At 38.6% G+C, this 19,039-nt stretch overlaps 1 protein-coding gene across 8 annotated transcripts in view; it reads left to right on the top strand.

Annotated features, from left to right (window-relative positions):
* Window positions 1–19,039, top strand: part of DOCK4 (dedicator of cytokinesis 4) — a 541,157-nt gene that overhangs the window by 507,460 nt on the left and 14,658 nt on the right. For 7 of the 8 annotated variants that reach the window (XM_060196434.1, XM_060196436.1, XM_060196435.1 and 4 more), the window contains 5 exons: window positions 12,505–12,681; window positions 13,660–13,743; window positions 17,697–17,816; window positions 18,395–18,516; window positions 18,842–18,962. In XM_060196434.1, the coding sequence (XP_060052417.1) occupies window positions 12,505–12,681; window positions 13,660–13,743; window positions 17,697–17,816; window positions 18,395–18,516; window positions 18,842–18,962 (624 nt within the window). The remainder of the gene's footprint in view (window positions 1–12,504; window positions 12,682–13,659; window positions 13,744–17,696; window positions 17,817–18,394; window positions 18,517–18,841; window positions 18,963–19,039) is intronic. The other variant, XM_060196437.1, reaches the window with a different exon arrangement.

Here is a 19,039-nt window from a genome sequence, read left to right as displayed (position 1 = left end):
CCACTAAACACTGTGATCAGAAAGTCTTATTGTGCTTCCTGCTGAACGGCATGGGCCCAGCCCACAACAATGTTCTTAGCCATCGATGCTGCATTAGTGATTCAGAGAAACTTTTTAGCTACTTACTACCCAGGGCGTTAAATTCTGTGAGTCTTATTTAAAAATATCACATACACATACACTAATAAAAAGTAGCAGTTGATAATGTTTAGCACTTCTAAACACAGCCTTTCAAATATCAACTGCCTACGTTATTAAACTAGTATTTTATTCTGCCAAAAAGAACAAATCAAACTGGGCTGCTTTGTTCCCTGAACACAGTCCATGCCTACCTTCTTCTTCTTCTTCTAGCGTTTGCCCTTCTTCCGTAGCCAGTCAACAGCGTCAGGTTGAGCCTGATGTCTGCTTGTTGCTGGCTTTGAAAGTGAATGGGATCCATATGGATTCAGTCAGCTAGGAAGGATCGTCAGTTTCCCCAATAAATGGGTACTCACGGGATGCACCACGAGAAGGTCGATCCAATGCATCCCTCCATGCCTACCAATCTTGTGTCTTTCCCTCACTCCTTCTACCTGGAGTGTGCCTTTCCTCTATTAAAGTTGTCAGTTTTCTTCTTTAATTCCTACTCTAGAGGGTCCTCAGAATCAAGATCAGATAGTAGATGTTCAACAAATATATGTCAGATTTAATTGTATCCCCCTATTTATTTATTTATTTATAAAATGCAAGTATTGACAAGACCATAGAATAGGGGTACAATTCCATATAATTCCCACCACCAGAAATCCATATCCAGTCCCCTCCCTTGAAAGCTTTCCTATTCTTTGTCCCTCTGAGAGTATGGACCCAGCATCATCATGGGGTGCAGAAAGTGGGAGGTCTGACTTCTGTAATTTCTTCCCTGCTGAACATGGGTGTTTCAGGTCTATCCATACTCCCAGCCTGTCTCTCTCTTTCTCTAGTGGGGTAGGTATCTGGGGAGGTGGGGCTCCAGGACACATTGGTGGGATCATCTACCCAGGGAAATCACATTGGCATCATTATAGCATCTGGAACCTGGTGGCTGAAAAAGAGTTAATATATAAGGTAGAACAAATAGTTGACTAATCATGAACCTAAAGACAAGAACATTGTAGATGAAGACTGGGGTCTCCACTTGGGAAAACACTAGTAGGTATATTTTAGGTATATTCCAAGGGACCTTAGTAGTTTTTGTCTGAGCTTGACATCTAACATGCAAGTGACCTAAGTTATTGTCTGGGGAGATGGTGTCATAATTGTATCTCTTTATGTAAAATATCAAAATTTCAAAGATTCTAAAATCTAAGAGATAAAGTGGCCCCCAAAATAAATTAATTATATACCTAATCTGATAAAATATAAGATCATACATCCTTATCTTAGTGTAAATATGGTTTATTTAAGAAGTATTAACCTACCTCATTAGAAAAGAATTCTCTAAACTTTTCTTAAGGATTCATAATATGCCTTCTGTACCCTATATTTCCTTTCTAAAATCTGAAAACCTTATGAATTCTAAATATGGCACCAAAGTTTTCAGCTAGAATTGTGAGCCTTTATTTTCTTTTTTTTTTTTTTTTTTTTTTCCTCCTCCAGGGTTATCGCTGGGCTCGGTGCCTGCACCATGAATCCACCGCTCCTGGAGGCCATTTTCCCCCCTTTTGTTGCCCTTGTTGTAGCTTCGTTGTGGCTATTATTATTGCCCTTGTTGACGCAATTCGTTGTTGGATAGGACAGAGAGAAATGGAGAGAGGAGGGGAAGACAGAGAAGGGGAGAGAAAGATAGACACCTGCAGACCTGCTTCACCGCCTGTGAAGCGACTCCCCTGCAGGTGGGGAGCCGGGGGCTCGAACGGGGATCCTTACGCCGGTCCCTGCGCTTTGCGCCACATGCGCTTAACCCACTGCACCACTGCCCGAACCCCGAGCCTTTATTTTCTAAGTTATAGACCCACTATACAGTATTCCATTCTTTCAAAGAAAATAACAGCTTTCAAAAACTATTTTCTCAATAATTGTTTTCTTTTTTTTTTTTTAATTTTTTATTTAAGAAAGGATTAGTGAACAAAAACATAAGGTAGGAGGGGTACAACTCCACACAATTCCCACCACCCAATCCCCATAACCCAATCCCCATAATCCCCCTCCCATGGTAGCTTTCCCACTCTCTAGCCCTCTGGGAGCATGGACCCAGGGTCGTTGAGGGTTGCAGAAGGTAGAAGGTCTGCCTTCTGTAATTGCTTCCCCGCTGAACATGGGCGTTGACTGGTCAGTCCATACTCCCAGTCTGCCTCTCTCTTTCCCTAGTAAGGTGTGTCTCTGGGGAAGCTGAGCTCCAGGACACATTGGTGGGGTCTTCAATCCAGGGAAGCCTAGCCAGCATCCTGGTGGCATCTGGAACTTGGTGATTGAAAAGAGAGTTAACATATGAAGCCAAACAATTTGTTGAGCAATCATGGACCCAAAGTTTGGAATAGTGGAGAGGAAGTGTTAGGGAGGTACTCACTGCAAACTCTAGTGTACTTCTGCTTTCAGGTATATATTTTGCAGTAGTTTATGGATACGTGTGCACATAAGCTCTCTCTCACAGAAACTGGTGTATATCTAGATTATGGGACTTTGTTAGAAAGTGAACTACCTGAGATGAAATTAGAGTGTACTATAAAAGGAAAGGTCTCACCCGAGTAATGAAGTTGAAGGGTTGTCATTCCACACGTCAAGTCTCTGGATACAGTCTGAGGTGAAGCATGTTGAGGTGGCAATCGTTGCTTTGGTTAGGTTGTGATCGGCGGATGCAATATTATTTGGTTTGGATTGGGAGAGGCATACGGGAAAGTGGGCCCTATCCAAGGGTTCCAGGACTGGGGGAAATAGGGGCTCTATAGTGAAGATGTGAGGTTCCTGCTGTCTTAGGGTTCAAAAAGACAATCGATAGTTAATATTATCATCACATTATTTGTTAATTGGGTTAACTTTGAAAAGTCCCTTTGTTATGGTTTGCTGTACAGTACCCAGTATCTTGTATATAGCTGTGCTATTGGATGCTTCTAATCTACTTGGTCTAGGCTTTTGAGAGAGTCCGCATATCAAATACACAGCCTATATATTAAAAAGATTCAGTTTGTGTTTTGAGAAACTTTGAGACATACAATTGATTTCCCCCTCTCATATTAATTAACTACTGATTTATATGTCTACATTTTGCTAGGAGTGTACATAAACACCATTCCCACCACCAAAGGACTGTGACCCATCCCTCCCGCCCACTCCCACCCCCCACTGGCCCAGGAAGCTACATGTCTACCCCTCACCACTGGGTTTTTGCTTTGGTGCCCTACTTACAATTTGATCAGGTCCTGCTTTTAGTTTCCCTTTCAGATCTTCTTAGTCAGCTTCTGTTGATGAGTGGGATCATCCCATACTCATCTTTATCTTTATGACTTAGTTCACTTAACATAATTCCTTCTAGCTCTGTCCAAGATGGGTCAGAGAAGGTGGGTTCATTGTTCTTGATAGCTGCATAGTATTCCATTGTGTATATATACCACAGCTTTCTCAGCCACTCATGTGTTGTTGGGCACCTAGGTTGCTTCCAGGTTTTAGCTATTATGAATTGTGCTGCTATGAACATAGGAGTACACACCTCTTTTTGGTTGAGTGTTATGGAGTCCTTGGGGTATAACCCCAGGAGAGGAATTACTGGGTCATATGGAAGGTCCATGTCTAGCCTTCTGAGAGTTTTCCAGACTGCTCTCCACAGAGGCTGTACCAATTTACATTCCCACCAGCAATGTAAAAGGGTTCCTCTGTCCCCACATCCTCTCCAGCATTTGTTGCTGCTGTCCTTTTTGATGTATGCCATTCTTACAGGAGTGAGGTGGTATCTTAGTGTTGTCTTAATTTGCATTTCTCTGACAATCAGTGACCTAGAGCAGTTTTTCATATGTTTGTTAGCCTTTTGGATCTCCTCTGTGGTGAATGTTTTGTTCATTTCCTCTGCCCATTTTTGGATGGGGTCATTTGCTTTTTTGTGGCTAAGTTTGCTGAGCTCTTTATATATTTTGGTGATTAGTTTCTTGTCTGATGTCTGGCATGTGAAGATCTTCTCCCATTCTGTGAGGGGTCTCTCTGTTTGTGTGATAGTTTCTTTGGATGTGCAGAAGCTTTTCAATTTGATGTAGTCCCATTGGTTTGTTTCTGCTTTAGTCTTCCTTGCAATTGGGTTTGATTCATCAAAGATGTCCTTGAGGTGTAGGTGGGAAACTGTTTTACCAATGTTTTCCTCTAAGTATTTGATTGTTTCTGGTCTGACATCTAGGTCTTTGATCCATTTGGAGTTGATTTTTGTTTCTGGTGAGATAAAGTGGTTCAATTTCATTCTTCTGCATGTTTCAACCCAGTTTTCCCAGCACCATTTATTGAAGAGAGCCTCCTTTTTCCATTTAATCCTTTGGGCCCCCTTATCAAAGATTAGATGCCCATAGGTGTTGGGATTTACTTCTGGGCTTTCAATTCTGTTCCACTGGTCTGTGTGCCTATTTTTGTTCCAGTACCATGCTGTTTTGATGATGATGGCTTTATAATATAGTTTAAGGTCTGGGAGTGTGATGCCTCCATTTCTGTTTCTTTTCCTTAAGATGGTTTTGGCAATTCTAGGTGTTTTCTGGTTCCAGATAAATGATTGTAGTGTTTGTTCTATTCTCTTAAAGAAGCTTGGTGGAACTTTGATGGGTATTGCATTAAGTTTGTATATGGCTCTGGAGAGAATATTCATTTTGATGATATTTATTCTTCCAATCCATGAGCATGGGATATCTTTCCATTTCTTGGTATCAGTTTCTATCTCCTTGAGTAGCGACTCATAGTTTTCAGTATACAAGTCTTTCACTTCTTTGGTCAACTTTATTCCTAGGTATTTGATTGATTTTGCTGAAACAGTAAATGGGAGTGATTTCTGGATGTCTTCTTCTTCAGATTTAGTGTTTGCATAAAGAAATGACACTGATTTTTGTACATTGATTTTGTAGCCTGATACCTTGTTATATTGCCTAATAACTTCCAGTAATTTTCTACTGGATTCTTTAGGTCTTTCTATGTATACTATCATATCATCTGCAAATAGTGAGAGTTTGACTTCTTCCCTTCCAATCTGTATCCCTTTGATTTCTTTCTCTTGCCTGATTGCTATGGCAAGAACTTCCAATACTATGTTGAAGCGTAACGGTGACAGTGGACAGCCCTGTCTAGTCCCCGATCTGAGGGGGAATGCTTTCAGCTTTTGTCCATCGAGTATGATGTTGGCTGTAGGTTTGCTATATATAGACTCCACTATCTTGAGGAATTTCCCATCTATTCCCATTTTTTGTAGAGTTTTGAGCATGAATGGGTGTTGGATTTTGTCAAAGGCTTTCTCTGCATCTATTGAGATAATCATGTGGTTTTTGGCTTTGCTTTTATTGAGTGGTGAATGACATTGATTGACTTACAGATGTTGAACCAGCCTTGCATTCCTGGGATGAATCCCACTTGGTCATGATGAACAATCTTTTTGATGTGTTGCTGTATCCGGTTGGCCAAGATCTTGTTTAATATTTTGGCATCTATGTTCATCAGAGATATTGGTCTGTAGTTTTCCTTTTTTGTTCTGTCCCTATCAGCTTTTGGTATCAGGGTGATGTTGGCTTCATAAAAGGTGGAAGGGAGTATTCCTGTTTCTTCAATCTTATGGAATAGCTTAAGAAGTATGGGTATTAACTGTTTCCTGAAAGTTTTGTAGAATTCGTTTGTGAAGCCATCTGGTCCAGGACTTTTGTTGTTGGGGAGATTCTTAATAACGGTTTCAATTTCTTTGTCTGTGATTGGTGCATTTAGATTTTGTAGTTCTTCTTGGTTCAGTTTTGGAAGTGCATAGGTTTCTAGGAATTGTTCCATTTCTTCCAGATTCTCTAGCTTGGTGGCATATAGTTCTTTATAGAAGTTTCGCAGGATTCTCTGGATTTCTGTGGTGTCAGTTGTGATAATAATTGTTTTCTTTATCATTTCCAAACAAGAGCATCTTAAGTTTTAAAATATTGTGGTTTTTCGCTTGTTTGTTTATTGGATAGAGACAGAGAAATAGAGAGAATAGAGGGAGAGAGACAGAGAGGTATCTACAGCACTGCTCCACCATTGTGAAGCTTTCCTCCTACAGGAGGGGACTGGGAACTTGAACTGGGGTCCATATGCATTGCAGCACATATGGTCTACTGGGTGTTTCACCACGTGGCCCCACAGCTTGATTACTTCTGGTTAAGGAACCTCATATAACTTTTTAACATGATATAAAATCTGGCAAAAGAGGACATATCACCAATGACTTTTAAATTCTAGCTAAAGATAATGAGGTTATACCTCATTTCTCATGTATCCAGAAATTAGATTTTTTTCACATGTATCCAGAATCACTCTATTATCCCCCAACCTAGTGTCTGATTTCTGTCTCCTACAAGGTGTCTGCTTCTTCTTTACCTTCCTTCAATCACTTCTTTTTTATTTTTAAGATTTTGTTTATTTTATTAATGAGAAAGATAGGAGGAGAGAGAGAAAGGGCCAGACATCACTCTGGTACATGTGCTGCCGGGGATTGAACTTAGGACCTCATGGTTGAGAGTCTAGTTCCTTAACCACTGTGCCACCTCCCGGACCACCCTTCAATCACTTCTGTACACAACAGCCAGTGTCCTGTTTTAAACTTGCTATTATGCATAAAACTAGAGGAAATATAGTATAAACCTCATTTACTCATCAGTTACTTCAACAGTTGTCAAAAAGACCAATTGGTTTTCACTGCAAGTCTATCCATTCTCTTTCATACTTGACTTTTTTGAAGTGTAGCTGAGATCTATCAGATCATCTGTAAATATTTCGGGTGTGTAGATTAACAAAACAACACAACTGCGATGTCATTAAACCATTTAAATTAATAATGATGACATGATCACAAAATATTATTTATTCATTTACACACTTCACTTTTTGCTTGATAATTTTTTCTTTTGTCATTGAAATTTGAATACAAATTCAGGGTCCTGGTATTGGTACAGCTAGTAGAGCACACATGTGACATTGTTCGAGGACCCAGGCTCAAGACCCAGCCCCTGCCTGCCAAGGGAAAGTGTCCCCTCCTCTCTCACATAAAAATAAGTATTTTTAAAAAGTAACATTAGCAGAATCCTGTCCAGCAAATAGTAAGGTACTACCAGGGCTTGTACAAAGTGGAGAGAATTGTAAACAGGAGAGGTTGGAGCTAGGTTGTTAAGTGAAAGAAAAGATTATTTTTCATAAAGCCGCCTTCCTTAAGAGATTTTATCGGAGTTGGGTGATGGCGCACCTGGTTGAGCACACATGTTGCAATGCACAAGGACCCAGGTTCAAGTCCCTGGTCCCCACCTACTGGGGGAAAGCTTTCCGAGTGTTAAAGCAGGTCTGCAGGTGTCTCTGTCTCTTTCCCTCTCTATCTCCCTTCCCTCTTGATTTCTGGATGTTTCTATTAAATAAATAAATAAATATAATAAAAAAATGTAAAAGCTTTAAAAAAAGAGATTTTATCACGTAGATGTCTAACTGGAACTTCTTTAATTCCTAATATAGAGAATCCTAATGTAGAGAAACAATCTGTAAACTCCAGATTGATCGGTTTAAATTATACCCCAGATCCACTCCTTTAATTCCTTGCTCCCAGCTGCCTGCCTTCCTTGCTGGTATGACTTTAGGTAGTCCAGTCTCACTTATACATCTAGTGATGTATAATGGGACACTTTATATATATAATATAGTGATGTTATAATGGTCGTTTGTTTTTTTTTCTCCAATTGACTCTTCCTAACTCTATTTAGTGGTAAAAAGTAGTTACAGCTCACAATTTGGGAGCTAAAGGAAGATATTGTGGTTTTTGGTTTTTTAAGTATTTTATTTATTTTATTTTTGAGAGACATGCAGAGAGAGAAAGACACAGAGAGAAACACCAGAGCATTGCTTAGCTCTGGCTTATGGTGGTGCAGGGGATTGAACCTGGGCCTTAGGAGCCTCAGGCATGAAAGTCTCTTTGCATAACCATTATGCTATCTACCTCCGCCCAGGAAGATACTGTTTAGAACATGAAATATACACATTATACTTTGCACACTCCTTTGAGTGTCTCATTAGAATAATTCTTACATCTGGATTGTGTGTTCAGTCCACAACATACCTTTTCATGGATTGATGATGACATCGATTAATGATGCTATGTGTGGGTGCAATAACTGCTCTTAGGAATACCCATTTTCCCAACATATCCAGCAGTGGGTACGAGATGCTACTTTTGCTCTTTCCAAATAAACAGGAATGATTGTTTTAGGGGTTGTTTTGGGGGAATCTGTTGAATTTTTTTTAATTTATTTATTTATAAAATGGAAACAGTGACAAGACCATAGGATAAGAGGGGTACAATTCCCACCATCAGACTTCCGTATCCCATCCCCTCCCCTGATAGCTTTCCTATTCTTTAACCCTATGGAAGTTTGGACCTAAGGTCACCATGGGGTGCAGAAAGTGAAAGGTCTGGCTTCTGTAATTGCTTCCCTGCTGATCATGGGCGTTGACTGGTCGATCCATACTCCCAGCCTGTCTCTCTTTCCCTAGTGGGGCAGGGCTCTGAGGAAGCAGAGCTCCAGGACACATTGGTGGGGTTACCTGTCCAGAGAAGTCCGGTTGGCATCATGATAGCATCTAGAACCTGGTCGCTGAAAAAAGAATCAACATATCAAGCCATACAAATTGTTGATTAATCATGAACCTAAAGGCTAAAGTATTGCAGATGAATCGTTGGGGTATCCATTTTGGAAATAGCTAGTAGGTCTATTTTAAGTATTTTCCAAAGGTCCAATTACTTTATTAGTTTTTGTCTGGGCCTGACATCTGATATGCAAGTAGATCCAGGTTATTGTCTGGGGAGACGATGTCATGGCTGGAAAAAGGGCTAGAAAGCTGGATCAAGGAAAAGAGTAGCTCCCAAATATGGGAAGAGTGTATAAACATTGTTGACTGTAAACCCCATGGATTTGACCTGGGGCCCATATCCAGCATAGGAGCCTATATAACCTCTATATCCCTGTAGGTCTGAACTTGCATCCTGTGGTCATCAGTAGGATCATTCCAAGTTGCACCAATTTCAGGACCCATCTTCCTCAGGTGGTAGATAGAGTATGTTATCCAGCCCCCCTTCAGAGGATGGAACATTCTCTACCAGTGTTGATCCACAGTGATAATGGGGAGAGGGATCTATTCAAGGTCTAGGCTCATCATGTTTATGTGGGAATCCCAGGACTCCCGAATCTGTTGAATTTAATTAAAAATAATTTGTTTATATGCTTTTTTCTGTGAATGCACTGAGCCTTATCTAGTTTTTTCAGTATTTAAGAAATGTTGATAATTCATCAGATGTTGGAAATATTTCACCAAGTTGTTTGTGATTTGTCTGTGTTCAATACCCTTTGTTTTGTTCACTTTTAAAGCTGTTTTATATTAATAGTATTTGAGTTTATAAGGATAATATAATTTTCCTAAAATTTTGGCTAGTATTTTTAAGTGTGCAATAGAGAAGCATTAGTTATATGCCCAGGCATACAACAAATCATTTTGCAAAACTGAAACATCTTCCACACCTCTGTATCCACTGAATATGAATCTCGCTTTCCTACACATCCACTTCCTCCAACATAGATGATCACTGTTTTTTTCTTTCTTATTTTTTAATCACTATTTCTAAGACATTTTGTTGACTTTTTAACCTTTAGTTGATCAGACCACTCAATTTTTTTTATATTTATTTTATTTATTTATTCCCTTTTGTTGCCCTTGTTGTTTTATTGTTGTAGTTATTGTTGTTGTTGTCGTTGTTGGATAGGACAGAGAGAAATGGAGAGGGGGGGGAAGACAGAGAGGAGGAGAGAAAGATAGACACATGCAGACCTGCTTCATCGCCTGTGAAGCGACTCCCCTGCAGGTGGGGAGCCGGGGTTCGAACCGGGATCCTTATGCCGGTCCCTGTGCTTTGCGCCACCTGCGCTTAACCCGCTGCGCTACAGCCCGACTCCCACCACTCAATTTTTTTTATGATTTAGATTTAATGATCATAAAACAAAAATTTAGGAAGTAAATACTCTTTTTAAAAAATTTTTATTTATTGCCCTTTGTTGCCTTTGTTGTTTTATTGTTATAGTTATTGTTGTTGTTGTTGTTGTTGGATAGGACAGAGAGAAATGGAGAGAGGAGGGGAAGACAGAGAGGGGGAGAGAAAGATAGACACCTGCAGACTTGCTTCACTGCCTGTGAAGTGACTCCCCTGCAGGTGGGGAGCCGGTGGGCTCGCACCGGGATCCTTACACCGGGAAGTAAATACTCTTTTGCCACTATGTAGTTAAAAAAACAAAATAATGCCATAACCTCCCAATCACAATTCCTTCCCTTTTCCTTAAAGGTCAACACTATTCTAAATTTTAAGGTAAATATTCCTTTGTTTAGTTCATCATATAAATGTTTTTCTAAATCAGTGTAAACAAAAGTGTCATATTGTATATACTCTAGTGTGATTTATTCCTGTCACTCAGTATTATTTCAACATTACTCCATGTTGTCACATGTAACTGAAGTTTGTTTTCAGTGCTGTATATTATTCCATTCATATGGCCATAACAAAGTATATGTCTATATTTTCTGTTACTAATGTAAATATCAGTGTTGAGGACAATTATGATTATTTTATACATGTGCCTAGATCTGTTTCCTCAAGTATGTGCCAAGGAATAGAATTACATGATGTAGATAGCTATCTGTGTGTGTATGAATATATATGTATATGTTTTCTTGTTTTTCAACATTAGCTTATTATACAGAATTGTTTTCCCAACTAATTAAACCATTTCCAGTTTCTTATTGTTATTAATTTATTTATAAAATAAAAAATATCGACAAAACCATAGGATAAGAGGGGTACAATTCCATACTATTTCCACCACCAGAGTTCCGTTTCTAACCCCCTTCCTTGAAAGCTTTCTATCCTTTATCTCTCTGGGATTATGAACCCAGGGTCATTATGGGGTGCAGAAGATGGAAAGTCTGGCTTCTGTAATTGCTTCTCTGCTAAACATGGGCATTGGCAGGGCGATCCATACTCCCAGTATTTTCAGTTTTAAACAGCAGTAATGAGAGATTCTGTTCTCATTCTCATTTGCTATTGTTATATTAATTTTTGCCATTTAATAAAAGGCTAGTAAAATGTTGTGGCATTCCTTTTTAATTATGTAAAGGCCTTACAAATTAAGTTCTAAACTGTTTCATATATTTTGTGTCATTTAGATTTCTTCCTTCCTTTGTAAAGTGACAGTAAATCTTTGGCCCATTTGTTATTTGTCTGTCTCATATTGGTTTGTAAGAGTTCCTTGTATATTTTCAATATAGTTCTTCAATATGATTACACATTACAAATCTCTTCTATACTCTAACTTAGCTTTCCTCTGTTTCAAGTACTTTTAATGAATGTACATTCTTAATTTTGACAGTCAGATCATTCTAAATTTTCCATGTTGGTTTAAGATTTTTAAGTGACCTATTCAAACTCTATAATTTGTAAAGAACCAATATTTAATGTACTTATGATAATATTGAATTACTTTACAGATGAAAGCTTGGCAGACTTTCTCTTCAAAAAGAATGTCAATGACAATAAGTCACAATGCCATGCATTAGAGTAACATTTACTTGGTCTTTACATTAAGTTCCTCATGCAACCCCAAATTTTAATGTAATTATGATTCTCTTTTGTTTCCCTTTAGCTAATAGGTTCTATGAGATATATTATTTTTCTATAAATCCCAACTGTATAACATCATGTACCACCTTATGGTGCCATTATTGTGCATATGGGGTCCATATGGGCATATGTCCCATCTTTCTAACTGGTCTGAAAGCTCTTGACACCAGAGGATCTGTAAATGCATCTTTGTATCATGGTACTATGCATCAAGTAAGCATCTAGAAAGGTGATAAAATATGCAGAATCCTGAATATTTAATTCTTAAAAAGAAAGAAAGAGAGAGAAGGAAGGAGGGAAGGAAAGAGAGGAAGGGAGGGAGAGGGGGAACAAAATTTAAAAAACACAAGATGCTCAAATTTTCTTTTAAAGCTTAAATTGTTTATTGCCTTACTAATATATAAATACTGATTACTGATTATCCAAACCACATTTCAACCAATGAGTATAATTGCCTTCCCATTCCAGATCTTCCTAGCATACAGCTAATTTGTCTTTCATATCCTTGTCTACTTTATTGGACAGTCCGTGATGGAGATATTGAATGGGAGCCAGGAAAGGGCACAGATAACTCAGAACATAGATAATCTACTTTGTCTTTCATTTTGAATGTCAAAAAATCCAATATGTATTTATGCTCATTTGCTTCACAGATAGAAATGAGTCCTCTGGAAAATGCAATTGAAGTACTAGAAAATAAGAATCAGCAGCTTAAGACTCTGATAAGTCAGTGTCAAACCAGACAGATGCAGAATATTAATCCTCTGACCATGTGCCTGAATGGAGTTATAGATGCTGCAGTTAATGGTGGTGTTTCCAGATATCAAGAGGTAAGGACTGGGTGGTGTCACCTTAAAGAAAATCTCGTGATGTCTTAGGGCCTCACAGCTCTTTCTTTCTTTCTTTCTTTTTTCAAAATATGTGCAAACCTCAGCATGCTGACTTCAGGTTATTGACAGTCTTTTGTCAAGTGGGGTACAAACACAGTCATTTGTGATACTTACTCTATTACCTCACATGTGATAATGTGAGCATAAGCAGAAGGTAGTTCACTCAGTAGAGCACACATTATCATGTATGAGGAGCTAGGTTCAAGTCCCCAGCCCCCACCTTCAGGGAGGAAGCTTCAAGAGTAATAGAGTAGTGCTGAAGCTGTCTTTCTTTCTATCTCCTTCCCCTCTCTTTCTCTCTATCAAAAGAAACAAAGAAAGAAAGGGGGGTGTTTGCCAGCAACAGAGGAATCATGTAGGCACCAAGCCCCACTGATAACTCTGATTGCAAAAAAAAAAAAAAAAAAAAAAGGGTGTGTATTTCTTGGATGAATTAAAGTGCTGAGGCTGAAGATATTAAGATTATTTAAGAAGTGTCTAACCAAAGTATTTCCTGAGCAAATGAGTTTATAAGCACATCAAAGTCTGATCATATTTAGATTTTAAATGAACTATTCATCTGCCACTTTAGTTCTAAACAGAAAGGCAAAATACCCTAGAGGTTGAAGTCCTAGTCTTGGTAACACTGAATTTTAAGGTATTTTCAGGCTATGTTCCCATAAATTTTACTGAGTTGAATTTGATATTTGTTTGTCTGCTTTTTTATTTTTTTTTATGTCCAAGGATACTTATTATATAGTTATTGATCTCCATTGATTAGTCTTTTTCTTACTTTCCATTCTGATCAACCTCCCATAATTTATAATAATCAACCTCCCATAATTTATAATGGTATCATTTCTTTAAAAACAAAACAAAACTGTGTTTTTCACACCCTTTAGAATTTACCTGAAATGTGACTATCCCTCCCCTTATTAGGCATTCTTTGTCAAAGAATACATCTTAAGTCACCCTGAAGATGGAGAGAAAATCACACGGTTAAGAGAACTGATGCTGGAGCAGGTAAGGGGGACAAGTCAGTCAGTCAGCTTCTCTGCTCCTACCTAGACATGTGGCTAGGTCAGTGGTCTAACTGATGCTGGCACTCCAGAATCACAGATTCACATATAATGTATATCAACTTGCTAATTTCTACTCCCCCCCCCGACTTGATGCAATAAATAAATTTAGCACTGAGTAAACTATGACAGCCTTTTATCACAAGCAGCTTCATGGAGTGTGTTAGAATATTCTTTGAATCAACTCCTCTCCCAATAGACTTGTAGGCTTGATGCTGACCTGTCATGTAATAAGAATGTCATACAATAAGGAATTAGGCAAACAATAATCTTTGTTTTAAAATATAGTCTAGTAGTTCTCTTTCATTCAAATATGAAATAGAATTGAAACAGTAATTTATAAGAAAAGAAGACATAAGCCCTAAGCCATTTTGAGAACTATGATGGTTACTGGTGGGGGATAGGGGCACAGAACCTTGGTGGTGGGTACAGTATGAAACTATATCCTATAATCTTACAATCTGTAAATTACTAGTAAACTTAAATATATATACATATATATTTACATAAATAAAACTATTTTGCAAATAATGGAAAATATAAAACAGAATCATGCTCTACAGTCCTAGCCTATAGGTTATATGATACAGAAAAAACAAGGCAACCTTATCTTTTTTTTTCATTCAAGCAAAGCAGAGTTTATTTTTACTTATTTAGTTCTCACAGATATGAAGAACTGAATCAAATAATCTATTGTGTTGTGTTTAGGCCTGTTGTGTCCCTGTTGGTCACTCTTGGCCTAAAAATGCTTTGAACAACCCTGAGGTAGACAACATGGTCAGAATCTGAGCTAAATGGAAAGTGAACTTTATACATTAAACGATGAAAGATGGGGGTTGGATGGTGGCTCACCTGGTGAGCACACACATTACAGTGTTTAAGGACCTGGGTTCTAGCCCCTGGTCCCCACCTGCAGGGAAAAAGCTTTGCAAGTGGTAAAGCAGGTGTCTCTCTTTCTCTCTCCCTCTCTATCACCCCATCCCTCTTGATTTCTGGCTGTCTCTATCCAATAAATAAAGATAATTTTTAAAAGTCATTTATAAAGGAAGATGTATGATAAAAAGTGACCAAAAAAATTAAGATAGAATAAGAGAACACATACACTAAAGCACCAAAGCTTTCTTTAGTGCAGTGAGGGCGAGGCTCTCATGGGTTGTACACATTACAAAACAGTGATTATCCAAGTGAATCATTTTCTGGCCCAGACAAAAACTTCTTTACCACTTGATAATACCAAATTAATAAATAAATATGCTATTTTGAATTTGAAAATGAGGTTGTGTGGTTTTGGTTCATATTTTATTCTCTGAAGATTTAGTCCTTGAAATTTAAAACTGAATTGAAAGGAGTAGCCGTAGACAGGGGCCATGACTGGGAAAGATTCAATAGTATAGTTCCTAATAAAAAAAGAGGAACCATTTGAAGTTGACCAGAAAGAAATGGAGAATATGTCTAGTTCTTAATGTATCACTATGGGTGATATAGGTACTAGAAGTAGGCAGCTTAACCTATTCAAAACTTGTGATAATGAAATGACTTTAACCTCTGATTTTTTTTTTTTTTCAAAATCTCTGTCTTTGATCTAAGACAGCTGTGAGTGGCTTGCCCTACCTGCTATATCCCATCTGACTGATTCTTTCCCCCCAGAATTTAAATGGTAACATGAGACCAAGAATGTAACTTAGTGGTGATGTGCATACCTAACAAGTTTAAGATCCTGAGTTTGATCCCTATTGCCCAAAAAAGAAAAGAAAAAGGAAATAGCTTGGGGCTAGGTAACCTCTTTAGGAAAAGGGGGGAAAAAAAAGAGCACAGGGAAACTTTATTAATCTAGATGCTTAGAATTATGTCATGGAGACTTGTGAAAAGAGCTGTCACGTAGGATACATAAGGGATACATTAGATCTCTAACACAGGACAAGTAGCACAAAGTAACTTCTAGATTACTTGGGCAAGTCATATGATTTTTGAAGGCCCTAGGAGGAGGAGGCTGAGATAACAAAAGTATCGTCTTCCTCCTCCACACCTCTGTAAAAATGCTCAAATAAACCTTCTGGACAATAGAAAGAAACACTGGCCCAATACACCTTCCAGAAAGGTCTTGTTCCAACTACTGTCCTGTGACCCTCAACAGATACCTTTGACTCAAGATCTTTAAGAATTGTTTCAGCTACAGGGAGCCACTTGGCCCAAGACAACCACCTTCCTGTATGACCTGCATCTAATTTCCAAGGATATATATATATATATAAAGTTTGGCCATTTGGACCTAATACAACAGAATTCTGAGAAAACATTCCCAGTTTCTAAGTCCCCTGGAGGTGGTGGTGGTGTTTTCAAAGCCCTTGTCTATCCCTTCTGCTGACAATGATCCCAAAGATATTCCCCAGTAAACATAATTATCTCCCTACTTAAAGAAGCCAGCCTACCACTCTATGTGGACAAAAGCAACGTTGTGTAACAGAAGATATTTAAAATGGAGAAGACCATACCGGAGGTACTTACTTACCTGTGGGCTCAGTTTCTACTACCCCAATGCCTCAGTTGTATACTCAACTCAGATTGTTCCTTTCACAGTTGTCCTTGTATTTATTTCAGAGTATTTTATCTTCATGCAAATTTCTAGTCCTGAGTGGGAGTTGCCACAGTCCTCTCCCCCCTAGGGATGGGTCTAGATGCTCTAGCCACTAAATACTACCTATGGAGTTTGTTCTTTTGACCACTCTAGCTAGGAGCATTTTTTAAAAGAAAGCTGCTATTCAAATGTAAGTAATTAATCACTGTTGACTGTTGAACAAAGGAAATATCTCTTTTTTGGGTCTTCACAGCAGGAAAACTTCTGAAAAGGGAGCTGCTCCTTTTTTTGCACTATAATACTTGAATAAGAATAATGGTTTTTAACAAACACTAGAAGCTTAGCAACTATTACAGAATACCTGCTCAATTTCTTCTTGCTTCCAGACAGCTTGTGGAAATCTGAGGGGTAGCTAGATAAAGAAAAAGTGATAAATTGCCAGCTGTTTGCACACCTAGTTGTGTGCACATGTTACAGTGAACAAGGAGCCAGGTTTAAGTCCTCAGTCCTTATGTGCAGGAGGAAAGCTTCTCTAGTGGTGAAGCAGTGCTGCAAGTGTCTCTCTGCCTCTCTCCCTCTCTATATCCCCCTTCCTCTTGATTTCAGGCTCTCTCTCTCTCTCAAATAAATAAAGATAACTTAAAAAGGAAGAAAGAAAAAGAAAGAAAGAAAGAAAGAAAGAAAGAAAGAAAGAAAGAAAGAAAGAAAGAAAGAAAGAAAAAGGAAGGAAGGAAGGAAGGAAGGAAGGAAGGAAGGAAGGAAGAAAGAAAGAAAAAGAAAGAAAAAGTGATGGAAGAGAGAAGGGTAGCATGGCAAACCAGGTGCTATCCGAAGGGGAAAAAAATCTCCTCCCCTGTGTGAACTGGCTCCCCCTAATAACAGGAAGCATCCTTGTCTCCTACCACATCCTGGGAGCCAGAGTAGCACACAACTCTTTTTTTGTTTTGTTTTTTCACCAGAGCACTGCTCAGCTCCTGTTTATGGTGGTGCAAGGGGATTGAATCCAGGACTTTGGAGCCTCAGGCATGAGTGTCTGTTTTCATAACCACTATGCCACTATGTTATTTTCCCTGCCTCAGAACACAGATTTTAAAAGGGCAGTAAGAAAATTAAGTCTTTAGAATCAGAGCGGCCTCTGTACTAATCCCTCTTTGTCTTTTATTCCATGTAGGATTTCTGTGAACTTCAGTATTCTCACTTGTAAATTAAAGATCATCTCACTTGTAATTAAAGACTTGAGAGAATTAGCAATAATTCCTGGTCCTGTGCAGGTACTTAGTGAAGACACTGATATGGATCTTTTTCTTTATATTACTACCAAGGCACAGATTTTGGAATTTGGTTTGGCTGTTCATGAGAAGTTTGTACCTCAAGATATGAGACCCCTTCACAAAAAACTGGTGGACCAGTTCTTTGTCATGAAGTCAAGTTTAGGAATCCAGGTATGTATACAAAATGTCCAGGTGGGGGCAGTCTAACCAGAGTCATTTACTTTTTATTAAAGGGGTGATGATGTATCCAATAGTGACATCTTTTGGTTTTCTTGCCAAACTGCACCATTTTACTGAGGAGTCCTCAAATAGCATAATTTTCTGTTTACTATGCTTACCTTGTATAAAAACAAAAGATAAATAAATATATATATATATATATATATGATAAACTGAAAGAAAGCTTGATGCTGAGACCATACTAGATCCCTATGTAAAGGTTTCATGACAACTTAAATGCATTCCTAACATACTAAAATACCCCCTGAGTTATTTTGCCCCCACAATTACTCTTCTAATTGTATGTGTATTCATCATTGGCTAGAGACAGAGAAATTGAGAGGGAAGGAAGAGGTAGAGGTGGCAAGAGACAGAGACACCTGCAGCCCTGCTTCACCACTTGTGAAGCTTTCCCCCTACAGGAGGGGGCCAGGGTCTTGAACCTGGGTCCTTGCACACTGTAATGTGTGTGCTAAACCAGGTACACCACTGTCTGGCCCCCTCATATATTTTCTCAACTACATCTTTAGGAGTTCTCTGCTTGTATACAAGCCAGTCCAGTCCATTTTCCTAATGGAAGCCCTCGAGTATGTCGAAACTCAGCACCTGCTTCTATGAGCCCAGATGGTACCAGGGTAATTCCTAGACGCAGGTAAGTCATATTCTGAATTATCTTACAATTTGGCATCCCTACAAGATGATCTGGAATGATTCTCTTATCCTTTACGGCACAATTTGTCAAATATGCTATTTCTTAATGAAATAATTAGCCCGCAAGGCAGCTGTAGAAATCTGCCACTGGTAAAAGAGCAACAGCATGAGAAATAAATAGACTCAAAACATTTGATTATATTGAGGCAAACAGTAGACAATCAAATGGATGTATTTTTACCCCCTTTGGTTTTATGCCATGCCAGCATGTGATAAAGTATAATTTAGAGACTGAGTTAACAACCATTTTTTTTCCCAAAAAACAGCCCATTAAGTTACCCAGCTGTCAACCGATATTCTTCCTCCTCACTGTCCTCACAAGCTTCTGCTGAAGTAAGCAATATTACAGGGCAATCAGAAAGCTCTGATGAAGTCTTTAACATGCAGGTACTTGATTGGCTTTTTCTCTGATTGTGTTTAATTCTTTTCTGTCTCAATCATGAGAGTGTCTGTTTGCTGTGCTA

This window comes from Erinaceus europaeus, chromosome 8 (genome assembly GCF_950295315.1).
Source record: "Erinaceus europaeus chromosome 8, mEriEur2.1, whole genome shotgun sequence".
Taxonomy (NCBI): Eukaryota; Metazoa; Chordata; class Mammalia; order Eulipotyphla; family Erinaceidae; genus Erinaceus; species Erinaceus europaeus.
Note: the sequence above shows the minus strand (reverse complement) of the source record. Positions and strands in the feature narration are given on the sequence as shown.